The 19,648-nt window shown below is 46.3% G+C and overlaps 2 protein-coding genes across 2 annotated transcripts in view; one reads left to right on the top strand and one right to left on the bottom strand.

The window, feature by feature from the left end:
- Nucleotides 1-237: 237 nt before the first annotated feature.
- NDUFAF5 (NADH:ubiquinone oxidoreductase complex assembly factor 5) lies at nucleotides 238-13,795 on the bottom strand. Its single transcript, XM_056856795.1, has 13 exons — nucleotides 13,703-13,795; nucleotides 12,471-12,593; nucleotides 10,167-10,547; nucleotides 8,996-9,036; nucleotides 7,422-7,485; nucleotides 7,088-7,135; nucleotides 6,881-6,984; nucleotides 6,474-6,513; nucleotides 6,155-6,352; nucleotides 4,471-4,531; nucleotides 2,865-2,948; nucleotides 877-959; nucleotides 238-318 (listed from the first exon to the last, which is right to left on the bottom strand). Exons 1-13 carry the CDS (start codon nucleotides 13,793-13,795, stop codon nucleotides 256-258), a joined length of 1,383 nt encoding a protein of 460 aa, XP_056712773.1. The 3' UTR covers nucleotides 238-255.
- A 447-nt stretch (nucleotides 13,796-14,242) lies between these two features.
- The window catches only part of ESF1 (ESF1 nucleolar pre-rRNA processing protein homolog), a 42,666-nt gene continuing 37,260 nt past the window's right edge, over nucleotides 14,243-19,648 (top strand). Inside the window, exons 1-3 of the mRNA XM_056856513.1 lie at nucleotides 14,243-14,858; nucleotides 17,482-17,891; nucleotides 18,891-19,004. Of these exons, the coding sequence (XP_056712491.1) occupies nucleotides 14,243-14,858; nucleotides 17,482-17,891; nucleotides 18,891-19,004 (1,140 nt within the window). The remainder of the gene's footprint in view (nucleotides 14,859-17,481; nucleotides 17,892-18,890; nucleotides 19,005-19,648) is intronic.

Genomic DNA, 19,648 nt, shown 5'->3' with positions numbered 1-19,648 from the left:
CATAAGGTATCATACTTTTATTTGGCTGAAGCTTTACAAAATAAAATGCACACAATTTACAGACATGAGCACAACCAGTGAAGAAGTCAAGTGTCATGTATTATTTCCAGGTGACAAGTTAACATGTCAGGAAATATCAGCGTGGTGCACTTTTCAGAACGAACTTCCAGAGAGCGTCTACAGTGATGGTTTAAAAGTCCGGCACATCCAAGACTGTTACGCCACATCTCAAAAAAAATTCCTTCCTGCAGCAGACTAGTTAATCTTTTTAAGGTCTCCGAACGATACCGTCGCAGAACCTCTCTGGGCTGGTCTTGCCTGGAAGGAGACAAACCACCATTTTGTTTAGTCACCGTACATTTAACTAGTCGACGTAGAATCACAGAGCTGGAAGGGACCACCAGGGTCATCTATTCCAAGGTCATCTAGTCCAACCCCCTGCATAAGGCAGCAAACTCATAACTACCTTCCCCCCCACACCCCCAGTGACCCTCTACTCCATGCCCAGAAGACGGCAACAAAACCCCTCCTGGATCCCTGGCCAATCTGGCCTGGAGAAGCACATTGGTGCATCCGGAGGGAGAGCCCCTGAAAACTTAAAGTGCGATATACCCATCATGCTAATTTAGGCACCCCCATGTATAACAGCAGCGGAACACATGAACACATGAAGCTGCCTTATACTGAATCAGACCTTCGGTCCATCAAAATCAGCATTGTCTACTCTGACTGGCAGCAACTCTCCAGGGTCTCAGGCGAAGGTCTTTCACATCACCCACTTGCCTAGTCCCTTGAACTGGAGATTCCGGGGATTGAACCTGGGACCTTCTGCATGCCAAGCAGAGGCTCTAACACTGAGCCACTGGGACAAGTTACCTGTGATTCATGAAACTTCCATCCTATCATGTAATAGATCTGAAAGGTGGCAGGAACTGTCCCGTCATCGTTTCCATACATTTCTAATAAAGAAACATCAGCATTAGATAATACGAAACTATATCACACCCACAAGCTTAATATACATGCTGTGGAGGATTATTTATTTTAAACATTTTAACGCGGCCTTTGCATCCTATCAGGGTCCCCAAGGTGGCACACATTAAAACATTTAAAAACATTTAACTTTTTAAATTAATTCGATTAAAACACATGAACAATACATGTTCAGTACCCCTTATCTAGACATCCCATTTCTGGACTGACTCAAAAACCAGACCCTTCGAGCTGGCACGCAGGCAGATCTGTGCCACCCAGCTACTCCTGACTTCCGAGAGGCCGGGCAGCACGGATCTGACTCACAGCCACACCGCCCGGCCTTTCCGAAGTCTGGCGATAAAACATATCCAAAATTCAAATGAATTTGGGTCCCATCCCCAAGATATCTATCTCGTGTACGCAAAAATTCCAAAATATTCCAATATACGGGAAGATCCAAAATATGGACCACTTCCGGTCCCAAGTGGTCCGGATAAGGGATACTCAACCTGTACTGGAACCAGAGAGAAGGGCCAATAACAGATATTGGCATGCCAAACAAAACAAAACAAAGTCTTCATTTAAATGGCCTTTTCTATCCTTCATTTAAATGGCCTTTTCTACCCTTCATTTCTACCTTAAAGAGTTCCGCAGGGTCTGTAAAACAGAGCTATTCCACCAGGCCTATGGTTGAGGCCAGCGTCGGTTCCCTATGTATAAATACTGACCTCCCTACATGTATCAGTGACTCCTTGAAGAGGGAAGCAACCTGATTTTCACGCGTCACTGTCGAGCTTATGTGATTGTTTCCCTCGACATGCCCTTTCTGGTAGCCTTTCAGGCAGAAGAGAGCAAAAAAATGGCAACCAGCACAGTGTTGCCCTGTCCATGAGAAACAGCGGGGTGCTCTAAACTCATTCTTGGCCTCTAGGGCAACGTAATGTGGGCTGAGATTGGATTTGCAAGTGGCAAAGAGACAGAGGGGAGGGAAAGGCAAGGGACTAGAGCAACTGCCCTATGAGAAGTGGTTAAAGCGCTTAGGGCTGTTTAGCTTGGAAAGAAGGTGGTTAAGAGGAGACATGACAGAGGTGTATAAAATTATGCAAGGTTTGGAGAGAGTGGACAGGGAGAAGCTTTTCTCCCTCTCTCGTAACACCAGAAAGCGGGGTAATCTACTGAAGCAGAGAGATTCAAAACACATAAGAGGAAGTATTTCTCCACACAACACATAGTTAAACTGTGGAACTCCCTGCCCCAGGATGTGGTGATGGCTGCCAACCTGGAAGAGCGGTGTGAACATGTTCATGGAGAATAAAGAGGGCTACCTATGGCTACTAGCCAAAATGAATACTAGCCATGATTCATACTTGTTCTCTAGCCTCAGAAGAGCATGCCTATTATATCAGGTGCTGAGGAACACAGGCAGGATAATGCTGCTGCAGTCGTCTTGTTTGTGGGCTTCCTAGAGGCACTTGGTTGGCCACTGTGTGAACGGACTGCTGGACCTGATGGGCCTTGGTCTGATCCAGCATGGCTTTTCTTATGTTCCTATATCTATTCTCCACAGTATCCGAGGAGCATGCCTATTATATTGGGTGCTGTGGAACACAGGCAGGATGGTGCTGCTGCAGTCGTTTGTGGCTTCCTAGAGGCACCTGGTTGGCCACTGTGTGAACAGACTGCTGGACCTGGGTCTGATCTAGCATGGCCTTTCTTATGTTCTTATGGGCACAACCAGTCATGAAACACAAGACCAAGGAACCCAGCGGTGTGAGGCAACCGCCACTCCAAATGGCACCGTTTAAGCCGGCGCGTCTTACCCCAAAACGGCCCATTTCACAGTGAGACAACAGACTACCGTCTGCACTACAAACTCTACCTGTGCTTACCCCTGTACACGGCCGCCGCCGCCAACGTGGTTTCCCTGTGCAGCAGAGGTTTCCTACTCCAGGAGCAGTTACTTTCTCCCATACCTAAAAACAGTTTTCAGGCTTTAAAAGAAGATACAGTATACTTCATGAGTTTCACATTTTGCATGCATTTCCGGTCAACAGTACAGGGTCAGAACAGTGAGTTGGATCCCATGAACTATCAGCAGGTGTTGACAGATGCCTTTTTTAAAAAACTGTGCAGCTGCGGATAACAGAAAAGGGAGGGATGCTTCTCAACTTTCCTCTCTTTACGACAGCCGCAGGAATCAGCTTTCAGGGGCTGGGAAGGGACTCCCAGGGAGAAAAGGAACGTGACAAAAATCCACACTACTGACAGGTCACCGGATCCAACTCAGCATTAACCTGGATGAATTCTGTAACTCAAGATCACCTTACCCAGTAGGCAAAGCCTACAGCTCTCTGCACTCTTTAAAAAGCAGAACATATGCAGATGGCCAACTAGCTGAACTCAACTGTCCTGAGATTCAGGGGTCTTCTGTGCAGTTACTGGGGGAAATACATTTCTATACCCATCTAATTAAATATTATTTTAAAACCATGGCTTTCTCTCTCAACACCAACACCACCTCTCTCAAATCTTTTTAGCACAGGCAAAGACAGAAATGGGTGCTCACCTAGATCTAAAGTTAGATGGGACATTTACAACTAAACTGAGGTTGCAGATTGCTTATTCAAGTTGTATACTTCTAGCCACATTGATTAAACTGGAGTTTTATCTTACTTCGGAGGCTAACAGGCAACACAGAACAATGAAAGTGATTGTCTATCAGCTCAACACCAAAATATTTGGCTTTGACAAACCTATGGGGCCAGCTCACTGCGTTATTATTATTATTATTTATTAAATTTATATCCCGCCCCTCCCCAGCCAAAGTTGGGCTGGGGATGGCTTACATCAATATAACCTCAACCATACATAGAGCAGTCACAGCAAAGCCTTAGGTATTTGACTATAATACATAGAAGAGACAAGAGGAAATAGGTCATAATTATGTAAAGCACACAGAATCCACTTTTTTTTTTAAGGTGTTTAATTTCTGTACTGTGAAGTTACAATTCATCTTTGTGGCTTCTGTGCAGTCCCCCATGGGAGTGCGCATGCTCAGAGCCAGCCGTGCGCCTGCACAGAAGACGATTCGATGAACAACAGTTACAGGTAAGTGCAACACTGTTTTTCTCATTACTCCCCCCAAGTGCAGGGAACTGAATGAAATCACATTAGTCCCCAGCACTCCACAACGACGGAATTGGACGTGACACTTGCGCCTCCAGACCTACCATTCTGCCGGCTCACATGAACACACATGAAGCTGCCTTCTACTGAATCAGACCCTTGGTCCATCAAAGTCAGTATTATCTACTCAGACAGGGAGCGGCTCTCCAGGGTCTCAGGCAGAGGTCTTTCACTTCACCTAGTTGCCTAGTCCCTTTAACTGGAGATGCCAAGGATTGAACCTGGGACCTTCTGCATGCCAAGCACAGGCTCTACTACTGAGCCACAGCCCCTCCCCAGCCCCTTGCTACTGAAAAAGAGGGGACTTGCCTTGCAGGTCATCCATCAGTTCAAACATCCCAGGATAGTTAACTTGAATCTCATCAGTATCCTAGAAATTGTAAGGGTTATGTTTTTAAGACATATTTAATACAATGAGTTTCTCAAAAGGCAGATTAAAAATGGCTCCTGCCCACTGATTAGCCTTCACTGCTGGTTGAACAGAGCATTTGTATGTGCTTGTGGAGAAGTGGTGAACAAGAGAATGTTGCTAACACAGACTAAGGGTAGAACACATGAAGCTGCCTTGTACTGAATCAGACCCTTGATCCATCAAAGTCAGTATTGTCTACTCTGACCAGCAGCGGCTCTCCAGGGTCTCAGGCAGAGGTCTTTCACATCACCTGCTTGCCTGGTCCCTTTAACTGGAGATGCTGGGGATTGAACCTGGGACCTTCTGCATGCCAAGCAGATGCTCTACCACTGAGCCACAGCCCCTCCCAAGTGTCAGTTTGGGAGGGGGGAAATACCACATCATGTCATTGATCAAAGGGAGCCACGCTACCTCTAAGAAAGAAATAGGCAAGCACGGCGGCTGATAACTTCACAGCTAAACTGGAAGGGCAGCGTCACCAAAGGAAAGGGGAACAGAGCAGGCTCAGTAAGGCGTTTGAGGAAGATGTGCAGGACTGGCAGACGCATATGGTAAAGGGGGACAAGCAGCAGAAGAGTTGGTTTTTATATACCCCGCTTTTCTCTACCTTTAAGGAGTCTCAAACAGCTTTCCCTTCCTCTCCCCACAAACAACACCTTGTGAGATATGTGGGGTTGAGTTTGGAGAGAACTGTGACTAGACCAAGGTCACCCAGCAGGCTTCATGTGAAGGAGTGGGGAATCGAACCCAGTTCACCTGATTAGAGTCCGCCACTCTTAACCACTACACCATGCTGGGGGCGATGCAAAAAAATAAAAACAGAACAATAACTGGAAAAAGGAAAGACTACATGCTGCTGGGTAGAAAAAAATAGACGAGTAATAGTACTGGAAAGGCATTAATTGGAAGGATAAAATTTGGAGGCTGCTGACTAGGAAACTAAAGCAGATTGTTATATTCTCTGAACAAGGCGTGTCTGCAAGACTAATAGAGTTAAATCTTAAACTGCTCTTGCTTAGGGTACAGCTGTTTTACAACTTTCACTTCCATAACAGAAGTCTTGTCTAGAAAACATATGTGCGATTCTAATTAAGTGCGATTCTAATCTGAGAGAGGAATTTTTTTTTAAATCCCAAACCATATGAGGGGCATGGAACCTCAGGAAGAAGGGTCAACATTAGGTCTTCTTTTAAGCCATGCACCTACCACAAGGCTGTTCCAATACAGCTGTTCACCAGTTCTGTGTGAGTCATATTCTTCGTCAATAAAGGTGCAAAACTGTTGCTACTATAAATGTACTGATTTTAGTCAAAAGCCTCATGTGGTGTGCATTACTCTTGCACAGATGACTCTTCCAATTCAACATCTACTTAAACTATATTTCCCCCCTCTTCAATTCCCCTTCAGTTTAGTTCACGAACCACCTTAAAATCAGTTCAACGTCCACCCGAGTTTGCAGCAAAACTCTTGAGATTAAGAGCTTGCATATTAATTTTCTACAAAAACAAAACAAAAGAACAAGCACTGATCAGCACCTGTAGTAGTTTTCTGGGCTGTTCCTTTCTTGCTATTGATAGTTACCACGGTCAGAGTGTTGAAGCCGGCTCTTCCCAGCAGGTGTCCCAAGTCGTTGACGGCAGTAAACGGAGACACGTGGGGAGAAAACCCACCTTCCCTTTCCAGTTCTGCCAGCTGTAGAGAGCAGCGCAGCTCGTAGAGGGTGTCTCCCCCAAACATGGCGCCGACAAACACTCCATCAGGCTTCAGGACTTGATGTACCTGGAACAAGAGTCACCATAATAGAACAAAAGTCATCCATCAAAACTGCTTCCGTAGTTAGCACTATCGTAATTACTATGTTATATTTTTACTCCACAGGTACAGCGAGACGTGTGCTTACCTCATGCAGTGCTTTGGGAAGGTCGTTCACCCAGTGCAAGCTAAAAGCAGATGGAGCAGAAAATGAGTTGACAGCTGGAGTGCACGTTTCCTTACACTGCACATTTGTGGACCGTGGCTCAAGCTGGCGTCTTGATACAAAGGAGAGCCAGTATGGTGTAGTGGTTAAGAGCGGTGGAGTCTGATTTGGAGAACCGGGTTTGATTCCCCACTCCTTCACATGAACAGCGGATCCTAATCTGGTGAACTGGATTTGTTTCCCCACTCCTACACACAAAGCCAGCTGGGTGACCTTGGGCTAGTCACAGTTCTTCTTCTAACCTAATATTCATTTTTTAAATTGTGAGCCCAGACCCCAGAAAAACCACCGCTCTGTGCATTCACTATAAACCAGTTAAAATCAGTTACCTTAAGCTGCTCACCACAAGATCAAATGTGTTTTCTTTGAAAGGAAGGAATTCTTCATCTGCTACAACGCTGACCGTGGGTATCTCTGATTCTATGGTGTTTTTCTAAATTGGATTAGAACAGAAATGGTTTAGAACAGCAGTTCAGACAGTTTTACTTTTCAGTATCAGGGACTGAACAGAAGGCAAGGGCGATACAGCAACTTACCAACGCGTTTTCTGCAACGTCGGCTTGACAAAACTTTTCAACCACATCCTGAAACAGAAATGGATCACTGTCTTCAACTGTTTCACATAATTTTGGGGATGGAGGCACTGGTTTGGGTGGGGAGAAGAAGAAAAGTGGGTACCACTTCATACACTTATCTGCAAAGGCTTCGTTCAAAAGCAAACCGCTTGTGCGTCTGGGTGGGTGTTTGTAAAGCTAGGGACCATCGATTGAGCTGGAACAACTCAAGGTTGGTGCACTTTTTGCTTCAGTCGGTGCAACTTTAAGCTCACACTACACGTATATAAATGTCACGACAGAGAAAGCACAATACCTTATTTAAATGCTGAGCGATGTAGCTTCGTCCGCAGCCAAGGTCCAACGCGAGCGAGAAAGTCCTTTAAGATCAACATACAGAACTGTCTTGCAAAGATACAGCTGAGCGAGCGATGTCATATATTATACTTTGACAAAATGGTTAACAACAACAACGGCAGCACCTTAATTGCATATATGTAATTGACACAGGGGCTAAAAACAAGGAGAACAAAAGCTGGGACCAGAAAGGATCAGAATTTAGATTCTCGAAGCCTCATAGCTAGTTGTAGAAATTTTGCCACCCTTTCCATTATATTGGAGTTTTGTCTAGAGAGAAGAAACTGAACTTTACAGTTATCCGAAACTCTGTTCCATTAATCTAAGAGCGACTTGTGACATTTAGCTCAGGTATCAACACAGAAAGGACAATACGAGAAACGTGTTGTAGTGATTCTACACTGATCATACTGCACAGACAAGAGTCTTTTAGAAAATGGTATTTTCTGAAACCTCCCAAAACGTACAGCTGAGGGTAGAACATTAAACCCCGCAAGCATAAAAGCTCTTCGTCACTGCGAATTAACCAGGAAGTGGAAATAGGGCGCCCGACAGTCCCGAGGTAGTGGGATCCGGAGATTTACAGGGAAACAGATTTTCCTGGCAACAAAATGGTTGCTTTTCCCATAAAACAGAGGCTGAACTTACTTGGGAATAAGTCCCTCTTAGCTTTTCTGAAATGTAGGTTAGAAAAAAAAAAAACCATCTCCCTTGATGTGATTGTATATTTAACAAGTCTCTTCATCATGAAATGTATGCTACTGCTGAGCCATTCCCACTGCGTCTGACTTAGTCAGGAGAACATTCTCAGTATCTACCAAGTTCAAATGCAGGAACTTCTAATATTGCATTACTATTACATTCTGAATAAGTGAACTGCGGCTCACAAAAGCTCATACTCTGCCAGAAATTTTGTTCGTCTTTAAGGTGCTACTGGACTCTTGCTCTTTTCTACTATTATGTTCAAGAGTTCTGAAAAATAAACACAAAATATTCTTCCACACAAAAGTGGGGAACAATATTTTATGCGTACTTCTTAGATCTGACCAATGAATTTCACACAAGGCTGCTAATTTTTGGAAATTCCATCCACATCCTCACTTGACTTAACATAGGAAAGATTGTGGATGCAACTTCCAGAAATAAACTGTCTCGCAGCCGACCCATATTTAAAAGCTTTACATTATAGCTTACTGGGAGAAAATGTTTACAGAAAAAATACATACATTAGATAAGCCAGCATCGTGTAGTGGTTAGGAGCGGTGGACTCTAATCTGGAGATTACATCCCCCACTTCTCCACATGAGCGGCAGACTCTAATCTGGTGAACCAGATTGGTTTCCCCACTCCTACACAAGCCTGCTGGGTGACCTTGGGCTAGTCACAGTTCCATTAAGAGCTCTCTCAGCCCCACCTACCTCACAAGGTGTCTGTTAGGTAGAGGGGAAGAGAAGGCAATTGTAAGTCAATTTGAGACTCCTTAAAGGTAGAAAAAAACTGGTTATAAAAACCGACCCTTCTTCAGTATCTTACCTAGAAATATCAAAGACACGGTCTGCTATTCTCCCACCAACCTGTAATGGAGTAAAAATTAGCATTTACTACTACATTCAATGGCTAAACCAATATTGCTATCCTATTTGAACTCAGAAATGGCTTTATTTTTCCAAACCCCCCTCCCCAAAAGATATCGTGCAACAGTGGCTGAAGTTCATACCCAGAGACCAGAATCCTCAAAAATTCATGGTTCAGATCACGCATAGTCACTCAATGCATCAAAAGTTCCAAAAAGAAACTCCGCACAGAGACGTAGTCTACATGCATACAGTAAATAGACACTGAGCACATGCATAATGAAATATGCAAAAGGAGATACTGGTTTAAGCCCCAGTGTGGCATTGTGGTACAGGATTGCACTGACTGAGTTTCTGTGTAGACATTAGGAAGAATTTCCTGACAGTTACAGCAGCTCCTCGGTGGAAGAGGCTTCCTCGGGAGGTGGTGAGCGGCGCGCTCCTTCCCTGGAGGTTTTAAAGCAGTGGCTGGATGGCCATCTGTCAGCAATGCTGATTCTATGACCTTAGGCAGATGATGAGAGGGGGGGCACCTTGGCAGTCACCTTGCTTGTGGGCTTCCTAGAGGCATCCCGAGATGGCCAGCTCCAGGTTGGGAAATACCTGGAGATTTTGGGGGTGGAGCTTGAGGAGGCCGGGGTTTGAGGAGGGACCCCAGTGGGGTACACGGCCACCGAGCCCACCCTCCAAAGCAGCCAGTTTCTCCAGGGGAACTGGTCTCTGTGGTCTGGATGCAATTCCAGATCTCTATAGCGTTGCCAGCTACAGGCTGGACAATATGTAGATATTTGGGGGGCGGAGCCTGAGGAGGGCGGGGTTTGGGGAGGGGCTTCAGTGCCATAGAGTCCAATGGCCAAAGCGGCCATTTTTTCCAGGGGAACTGATCTGTATCGGCTGGAGATCAGCTGTAACGGCAGGAGATCTCCAGACGACACCTGGAGCTTGGCAAACCTACCTTGGGCCGGCCACACCCTCTCAGCCCGGCCTACCTCGCAGGGCTGTTGTGGAGATGACAGGGCGAAGGGTGTCAGCCGCTGCGGGTCCCCCCTTTGGGGAGGAAGGCGGGGTATAAATCAAGCAAATTAACACTCAATGACTGTCTAAGCCCCCCCCCGCCCCCCCTCCGCGACCTCGTGGCGCAGGTACTCGCAGCGCTCGGGCTCGGGCTGCGCGGCCGCCCAGTTCTTCTGCTTCCTCTTCAGCCCCCGGTCGAAGGGGCTCCGGGCCCCGGGCCCGCCGGCCCAGCGACCCCCCGCCGCCCGCGCCGGGCCTGTGGGGCAGCAGCCGCAGCCGCGGTGGGGCCAGGCGCCCCGGCACAGCCTCGCCAGCGCCGCCCCGGCCATGTTTGTCCCCTTCGGGCTCCCGTCGCCGCAGCGCTCTCCCGCCTTCCTTCCGGGCCAGCGGGAGGGCCGCCACCATAGAGGCCGGCAGGGGCGCCCAGAGGGGCTCGCGCCCCTGTGTGCGGAAGGCGCGCCGCCGTTCTGTCCCGCGGCGACTCTATGCTCCCCCTCCTGGGGAAGGCGAAGGGGAACGCCGGCGAGGAGCGGGCCCGAAAGGGGACGGCCGCCCGGTCACCGCGCATGCGCCGCTGCGTCTCCCCTATATTTATCTGTCATCTCCCTCTCTCATCTATCTATCTTTAAGAAACTCTTATATCATCTCTCTCTATATATCTATCATCTTTCTGTCTTTATCATCTCTATCCCTATTATCTCTATCTGTCAATAATCTCTATCATCTCAGTCTATCTCTCTCATCTATCATCTCAGAACAGAAAACAGAACCTTTATTGGCATTAACAGTAACAAAACAAACATGTAAAGCAGCTAGATATGGATCTAAAAAAGAATAAATACACAGTTCATCGGTAGATATTATAATAAACAATTAAATGAGGGTTCCCCTCCTTCTTTCTCCCTCCTTTAGGACCTTGGCCAGGAACTCGGCTACTTGAGTGGTAACTTTAAAGCTTTTGTCATCCAATAAATGGGCTATGTTTCCATTAGTCGTTGCAATAGTAAATTGAGGAAGGGAGCTAATTAAGCTGCATCGAAGCTGTGTGAAAAGTGGACAGTACAAGAGAATATGTTGTATTGTGTCAGGTTCTTTGCATTGACACCTACAATATCTTGCTTCGCGTGGTATTCCCTTGTATCTACCACTAACAACAGCTGAAGGGAATATATTAAATCTGGCCATCAAAAATGCTCTACGGTGAGAGGGTATAGTTAAGTTAAAAAAATACTGGGCATCTATCATCTCTCTATATATTCTATATATTTTATATATACTTCACTGAAGAAGTGAGCTGTGGCTCACGAAAGCTCCTACCCTACCAGAAAATATTTTTGTGAGTCTTTAAGGTGCTACTGGACTCTTGCCCTTTTCTATATTCTATATATCTATCATCTCTTTTAATCATCTCTATCAATTATCTATCTCTATATATCTGTCTATTATCTCTCTCTCTATCTGTCCCTAATCTCTCTCTCTCTCAACTATAATCTGTCTCTCTTTAAGAAGCTCTTCTATCATGTCTATCTCTATCAATCATCTCTCTCGCTCATCTATCATCTGTCATCGGACAAACCGCTGTTTGGAAGCGTCACCACCATTATTTTGGGGAGATGTCTTTGAAATGGTGAAGTCAATAATAACGGGTGTCTTTTAAAACTGTCTCGGTGAGAGTCAGACCCAGGCCCATCAAGTCCAGCAGTCTGTTCACACAGGGGCCAACCAGGGGCCTCCAGGAAGCCCACAAGCAAGACAACTGCAGCTGCAGCATCCTGCCTGTGTTCCACAGCACCTGAGATAATGGGCATGATCCTCTGCTACTGGAGAGAATAGGTATGCATCATGACTAGTATCCATTTTGACAAGTAGCCATGGATCATCCATAAGAACATCAGAAAGGCCCTGCTGGATCAGACCCAGGCCCATCAAGTCCAGCAGTCTGATCACACAGGGGCCAACCAGGTGCCTCTAGGAAGCCCACAAGCAAGACGACTGCAGCATCATTTATCCTGCCTGTGTTCCACAGCACCTAATATAATTAAAAGGACAGGGCTTTTTTTTCATTATGGCCTTTTGCCCTTCCATAATAATTGTCCATCCTTAAAGGCTTAGAGGTACTCTGTTCAGCTTTCATTGCCAGTTCATCATGACCTGTTGAGAGTGATCCGCTCTTATTCTGATTGGATAGGAGACTATTTTGATTGGAGGGTTGGCCTTTGGGTTTCCTTTTGTAATCATTCTTGTCCCCACCCCCGTCCTTTCATTTCTGGGGCGCATGGATGAAGGACACCCCCCCCCCCCCCGCGGCATCTCTGTGCATCTCCTTTATTGGTGGGGGTGGAGGGGGGGGGCAGGGCAGGCAGGCAGGCGGCTCCTCGGCTTCCCAAGCCAGCCGCCGTCGCTGGAGACAGCTCTGGTACGCCGACACGCAGAAACTTGGCCTTCTCGGGCCGCCGTCGTTCGTCGTCCCCAAGCGCCTCGGGAGCAACGTCATCGTCCTGCGCCCGGAAGTTCGGCGATATCGGCGTGGGGCGGCTACGGAGCTGCCAAGAGACCGAAGGTGGGTGGCTGTTATTACGGTTGTGTGATCTGCGCGAGAGAAAAGTATACCAGGGATTCAGTTTGTCAGTTTAACTAGACTGGGTTTAGTCTAGACCGCCTCGTGGGTTCTGGCCGAGCGCCCCTGCCCGCCGGTCGCCCCTTCCATAGAATAACAAAGTTGGAAGGGACCGCCAAGGTCATCTAGTCCAACCCGCTGCACAATGCAGGACACTCACAACTACCTCCCCCACACACACACCCAGTGACTCCCTACTCCATGCCCAGAAGATGCCCCAAATGCCCTCCCTTTCATGATCTGCCTAAGGTCACAGAATCAGCATTGCTGACAGATGGCCATGTAACCTCTTCTTAAAAACCTCCAGGGAAGGAGAGCTTACCACCTCCTGAGGAAGTCTGTTCCACTGGGGAACCGCTCTGACTGTTAGAAAACTCTTCCTGATGTCTAGACGGAAACTCTTTTGATTTAATTGCAACTGGTTGGTTCTGGTCCGACCTTCTGGAGCAACAGAAAACAACTCGGCACCCTCCTCTATATAACATCCCTTCAAGTACTTGAAGATGGTTATCAAATCCCCTCTCAGCCTTCTCCTCTTAAGTCTAAACACACTGCTCCCGGTCTGTCCACGTGTGACGGTTTCATTCTCGACTTAGCCGTATGGTTAGTTGGGATGGCAGATGATTCTTAAGAGTTCCCAAATCTGAGCTGGGAAATTCTCCTGGCCTTTGCTTCACTGCAAAGGGGATCAGTTGTAATCCTGGGAGGTCTCCAGGCCCCAGCTGGAGGTTGGTAAACCCTGTGTTTGTTAAGTGCCATCAAATCACTTACGACTCATGGCGACTCTATGAATCAGTGTTCTCTGAAATCTCCCATCCTTAACAGCCTTGCTCAAGTCTTGCAAATTGAGGGCCGTGGCTTCCTTTATAGAGTGAATCCATCTCTTGTTGGGTCCCCATTGGAGAGAAAGGCAGGGATAAAAATAAAATAAATACATTTATTCATTCATTCCCTTTATTAGGAATTAACATAAATGGACAAAATTACAGAATCAAGTAAAGCGGATTACATTAAAATAGCATTACTTAAAAGTACGAAAAAGGTGTTCGCATGTCCTTTGTACAGACAGCAAAAATCTCGCAACTTGTTGGGTGACAGAAGAGACTCCTTATCGGATAAAAGGTGCATCACCAGCTCCTGATCTGAGAAACTCTGAACACTAAGCTTGGGAAAGTGATGGCATTTAGATCAATAAATAAATACATGACGCTGTCTACATTCTGTCCCCGATAACAACCCCTTCTACCATAAGAGAAAGGTTTTTTTTCCCATCCATTCACGTTTAGAATAAAATTTCAGTTTAGCATGAAGTTACTGTTGAGAAGATAATGCAAAAAGTGTCCTGTGTGCCTAGACCATGCCATATTCTCGGGAAATTTGCACACACACACACACTGAGTGTAGTATTGTGAAATTATTATACTGCTTAATGATACTTTGCTGCTTCACCAGAACTGCCTCTGTAGTTTTACAGGGAGCTGTTATTCTTTTCATACGATGTAGATGCTTCATGAATTTAATAGTTCTTTCTTTTTCCCTCCATAATTCAAGCTTGGATTTTAAAAAAGAGTCAAGATGTTGCCGAAGAAGGATCTTGTTAACGACCAGCGGTTCAGCCGCATTAATAAAGACCCTCGATTTTGGGAGATGCCAGAAAAAGACCGCAAGGTCAAAATCGATAAAAGGTTTCGGGCGATGTTCCACGACAAGAAATTCAAGCTGAAATATACCGTGGATAAGCGAGGGCGACCGATTCATCGCAGCTCCACAGAAGATATGAAGCGCTTTTATGCCCTTTCTGATTCAGATTCTGATCTCTCAGAGGACGAGGAGAAAACTAAGGGGAGAAAGGCAAAACTGAAAGGAGAAGGCGACTTTGGGAAACCTAGTGATAAGAACTCTGAGGAAGAAAACAAAGTGATAAATGATGCATCAGTTTCCAAATCAGATTCTGCAAAAAACGAAGGCCAGAAAAGGAAATCCCTCAAGCCTAAAAAGAAGTGGAAAGAAACAAATGCCATTAAATTGCCACAAGATAAGGAGGAACTTGTACCCAAAAAGCAAAGAGGAATTTCTGCAGAGAACACAGGTTTACCTCAGAGAACCTCACAGAGGATCGTAAAAGGCTCTGCTAAAACAACAGAAGATCACAGCAGAGAAAGATGTTTAGACCCTGAGATAATTGAATTAGGTTGGTTGAATTCAGTTAATCAAGTATCTGTAACCCTTACCGCTTTTCCTTGGAAGTAAGTTGCATTTATCTCAATGGAATTTACTTACAAGGAAGTTTAAGATTTCAGCAATAACGAACAATCTGTTTTGTGCTTTAATAACATTTCTACATGTGAAGTTATATTTTAGGGTGGCATGCACAGTTCTCCTGGCCTCCATTTTCTGCACACAACAATCCTGTGAGATAGAATGGGATGAGACAGTGACTAGCCCATGAGTTTTATAGCCGAATGCAAAATTGAATATAGGGGTTGCTGGCCATAATGGGGCACTCTGAGCGCTACAGCATACCACCTCTCTATTTTGATCAAGCCAACTAATTTGTCTTGCGACTAGCACAGTATGAGAGCCAGTGTGGTGTGTAGTGGTTGGACTAGGATCTGGGAGACCCAGGTTTGAATGCCCGCTCTGCCTCGGAAGCATGCTGGGTGTCCTTGAGCCAGTCACACAAATACAGCCTAGCCTACCTCACAAGGTTGTTGTGAGAAGAGGAAAATTATGTAAGCTGCTTTGGGGAGAAAGTGCTGAAGAGATCTTCCTTTAGAAGGATGTGCCTGCTCGAACACGGTGTGCTCAGCATGATGAGGATGATGAAGAAGGCCTGGAGGTGGGAAGGGGGAGCTGCCTGAGCTACTAATGGGGGGGGGGGCCCTGCTGCCCACCCTTCTGTACTCTTCCTACGCTGCATGTAGAGTCCCGAGCAACAGTAGCCAGGTGCTCTTCAGGTACTGTTTTTACATGGCTTGCTTTTCCTACGATCTCCGCTCTTGGATTCCAGTTGCAGTTTGTAGTTCTGTGCTTGTGTAAAGCCCTTCGCTTGGCATTAAACAGGACCCCTGAGACCCACACCAGGAAAGTTTTGCCTGTCAGCATTGCTGGATACTGCAGAGCACAGTTCCTTTCTATGTTTAATGGTTTTCTAAAAAAGCTGAGACCAGGGGGCCCTATCTGAATTTTCAGCTAGTAAGCCTTACAGGGTTGCCATGTCTGCTGTGACTTGACAACACACACACACATGTCCAGGGGTCACACACCACAGACCCACTTCTTGGTCTTTAGAAAGTGAACATTATGAAAATCAGTATTTCTGTCCAGAACATTTTGTGTGTTTACTGGAAACCGATCTGGTTACCACAGACTGTTAATTTGGTAATGCTGATTTTTCTGCTTTTAGTATGTAGAATTTACAAATATGTAGAATGTGACAGTGGAGGTGGTTTCATATGTTGTAATCTACCAATAAGCCTCTTTAAGATATACTCACAATTTTAAAACACAAACCCTGACCTGGATAGCCCAGGCTAGCCTGATCTTGTCAAATCTCAGAAGCTAAGCAGGGTTGGCCCTGATTAGTACTTGGATGGGAGACCACCAAGGAATACCAGGGTTGCTGCGCAGAGGCAGGCAATGACAAACCACCTCTGAATGTCTCTTGCCTTGAAAACCCACCAGGCCTTCACTGTAAGTCAGATGTGCCTTGACGGCAAAAACAAAAAAGAAGTGAAAATATAGTGATAGTTAAAGGGATTTCACACAACAGTGGGTCAAAAGACTTCGGTGCTTTTTCCTGAATGAATATGATTATTATTCTCCACCACCATTCCATAATTATCTGTTCAAAACTTCTTGTCCTGTATTCTACTGCTCTGCTCTGCCAAGGTCGAAGCCTTGTTCTCACTGAAGAGGAAGAGCCGCTCAGGTCGGAAGAAGGCTTGATTAGGCAGGAGGAAGGCTTCCAACTTAGCTGAGAGGCATGGTGGGATAAAGACTTTCAGACCCCAGGTTTCTCTGCTGGAGAAAAAAGGAGGAGAAAAAAGGAGGTAATTCGACCACCAATGAAGGCTATACTGGTTATCATGGGACCTGCATGGACAAAAGTCTTTTGTAACTGTGACTGGAGGAAGGAGGGAAATTGGATGAGATGGCATGAACAAACAGGCAGGATCCAACCCCACTGATTTGTAGGCCTCTTGATAAAGTTTTCTCCTTGCTGCTCGGTTGGGTCGTTATGGACAACTGTTGTAGTTGAGGTGCTATGTGTCAACGTGGTGTGGTGGTTAAGAGTGATGGTTTGGAGCAGTGGACTCTGATCTGGAGAACTAGGTTTGATTCCCCACTCTTCCACATGAGCGGCGAAAGCTAATCTGGTGAACTGGGTTGGATTCCCCACTCCTCCACATGAAGCCAGCTGGGTGACCTTGGGCTAGTCACAGCTCTCTCAGCCTCACCTACCTCACAGGGTGTCTGTTGTAGGGAGGGGAAGGGAAGGGGATTGTAAGCCGGTTTGATTCTTCCTTAAGTGGTAGAGAAAGTTGGCATATAAAAGCCAACTCTTCTTCTACATTCTAATGATTGCATGCTACTATTTGGTTTACTGTTATCTGTATTTATTCGGTTAAAGGGAAATGCAGTGAGGCCTCCTGTTAGGAAGTTCCACTCTTTTTTAAACATCCAGTACATCTTCTTCCTTTGGAAGTAACGAGAAGTGTCATAATTTTTTTTTTAAAGGAAAATCTTGGCTCAGATGCAGTCATATAAATGTGCATTAATGGTATAAACTGATAACGTTCTTCTTTGTATAGCAAAGGAAGGTAATGTCTCTACCACTCACATCAACAAAAACTACATAGAAAATAAAACACGTAAAAAGGAGGAGAGCTCTGAGCTTGGAGAATTAACTGTTGGCGGGCAAGCTGAAGAGGAAAGCAAATCAGAGGACAGCGGAGATCTGGAAGAGGAAAGTAGTTTGGGAGATGAAAGAGAAACAGCAGAGGAGAGCGACTCAGAAGATGGAGGAGAAACGGGAGAGGAAAGTGGGACGGATGGTGACGAAGATGACAGCGAACCAGATTTGGCCAGGGGGAAAGGCAATATAGAAACAAGTTCTGAAGACGAAGAGGAGGAGGAGGATTTGACGGAGATAATTCCAAAGGAACCTGAAGTTGTACATGGCTGGGGAGAACTGGCAAAGGATGCCCCTCGTGCGGATAAGGTAGTACTCTAGAAAGGATAACAAAAAGAGGAGTCCAGCGGCACCTTCAAAACTAACCAGCCAGCGTGGTGTAGTGGTTAAGAGCGGCAGATTTGGATTTGATTTCCCAGTCCTCCACATGAGTGGTGGACTCTAATCCGGAGAACCAGGTTCGATTCCCCACTCCTCCACATGAGCGGCAGACTCTAATCTGGAGAATCGGAGTTGATTCCACAAGGAATCAAACCCGGTTCTCCAAATTAGAGTCCGCCGCTCATGTGGAGGAGTGGGGAATCGAACCAGGTTCACCAGATTAAAGCCCGCCGCTCTTTAATCACTGCACCATGCTGGCTCCCTGGGAGAAGGACCCAGGTTCAATCCTGGCATCTCCAATTAAGGGCCAGGCAGTAGGTGATGGGAAAGACCTTGGCCTGAGCCCTGGGAGAGCTGCTGCCTGAATGAGCTGATAAGACTGACCTTGATGGACCAATAGTCTAATTTAGAGAGAGCCAGTGTGGTGTAGTAATTAAGAGCGATGGTTTGGAGTGGTGGTCTCTGATCTGGAGAACTGAGTTTGATTCCCCACTCCTCCACATGAGCGGCGGGTGTTAGTCTGGTGAATTGGATTTGTTTTCCCACTCCTCCACATGAAACCAGCTCGGTGACCTTGGGCTAGTCACAGCCCTCTTAGAACTCTTTCAGCCTAGCCTACCTCACAGGGTGTCTGTTGTGGGGGGGGGGGAGGTGATTGTGAGCCGGTTTGAGTCTCCCTTAAGGGGTAGAGGAGGTCAGCATATAAAAACCAACTCTTCATCATCATCATTTTCTTCTTAGTATGAGGCAGTTTCACGTGCTCATGTGTGTCAGCGTGATATGGCTATGGGTGGTTTTGGGCATGGCTTAGTGGAAGAGCCTCTATTTTACTTACAGTGGGTTGATGCATTTTTTTTTATTCTCATGCTTAGGTCCAGTCTAGTTAAACTGACAAACTGAATCCCTGGTTACTTTTCTCTCACGCAGATCACACACAGACTGGCAGTTTGCAACATGGACTGGGACCGGCTGAAGGCTAAGGACCTCCTGGCATTATTTAATTCTTTTACACCGAAGGGGGGCGTTATTTTTTCCCTCAAGGTAAGCGATGGTTTTCAACAGCCAAAGGCAGGAAACCGATAGGTGGGACCAGAGAAGTGGACCCTTCCTTCCATCCTTTATTTTTAATCTTGTCATTCCTACAAGCCCTGGCCTGGGTAGCCCCAGGCTAGCTTGATCTCGTCAGATTTTGGAAGCGAAACAGGGTTGGCCTTGGTCAGAACTTGGATGGGGGACCCCCAAGGAACTCCAGGGATGGACAAGCCACCTCTCTTTGTCTCTTGCATTGATGGGTTGCCATCAGTTGGCTGTGACTTGATGGTACTTTTCACCACTGCCCTCTTCCCCCAAGGAGCTCGGGCTCTTCACTCCTTCATTTTATCCTCACAAAACCAACCCGTTGAGGTAGGCTGGGCTGAGAAAGTGTGACTGGTCCAAGATCACCCAGTGAGCTTCCATGGCAGAGTGGGGATTCTAACCTGGGTCTCCCAGGTCCTAGTCTGAATCTCTCAACCATTTCCACGTTCTGGTTCCCTCTCCCAAATTAGATTTGGCTGTGAGACCAGCAGGGATTCTGAGATGAGCAGGGGCATGTTTCAGGAGAAGTGGGATGGTTCAGTCTCGGCCAAGAGTGCTGTAGAGACGACTGAGGTGTTGTGCTGCAGAAAGACCTTGGTAGCACCTGT

This window comes from Euleptes europaea, chromosome 10 (assembly GCF_029931775.1).
Source record: "Euleptes europaea isolate rEulEur1 chromosome 10, rEulEur1.hap1, whole genome shotgun sequence".
NCBI classification, from domain to species: Eukaryota; Metazoa; Chordata; class Lepidosauria; order Squamata; family Sphaerodactylidae; genus Euleptes; species Euleptes europaea.
Note: the sequence above shows the minus strand (reverse complement) of the source record. Positions and strands in the feature narration are given on the sequence as shown.

What these genes read in the sequence shown, in the direction of transcription:
- NDUFAF5 (XM_056856795.1), bottom strand. Translation starts at nt 13,795, where the DNA reads ATGCACCTTTTATCCGATAAGGAGTCTCTTCTGTCACCCAACAAGTTG. An exon ending in CGTGTCTTTGATATTTCTAG is followed by an intron (nt 7,486 to 8,995) that starts GTAAGATACTGA and finishes TTGATCTTAAAG; the next exon opens with GACTTTCTCGCTCGCGTTGG. An exon ending in GCTTCAACACTCTGACCGTG is followed by an intron (nt 4,532 to 6,154) that starts GTAACTATCAAT and finishes TACAATTTCTAG; the next exon opens with GATACTGATGAGATTCAAGT.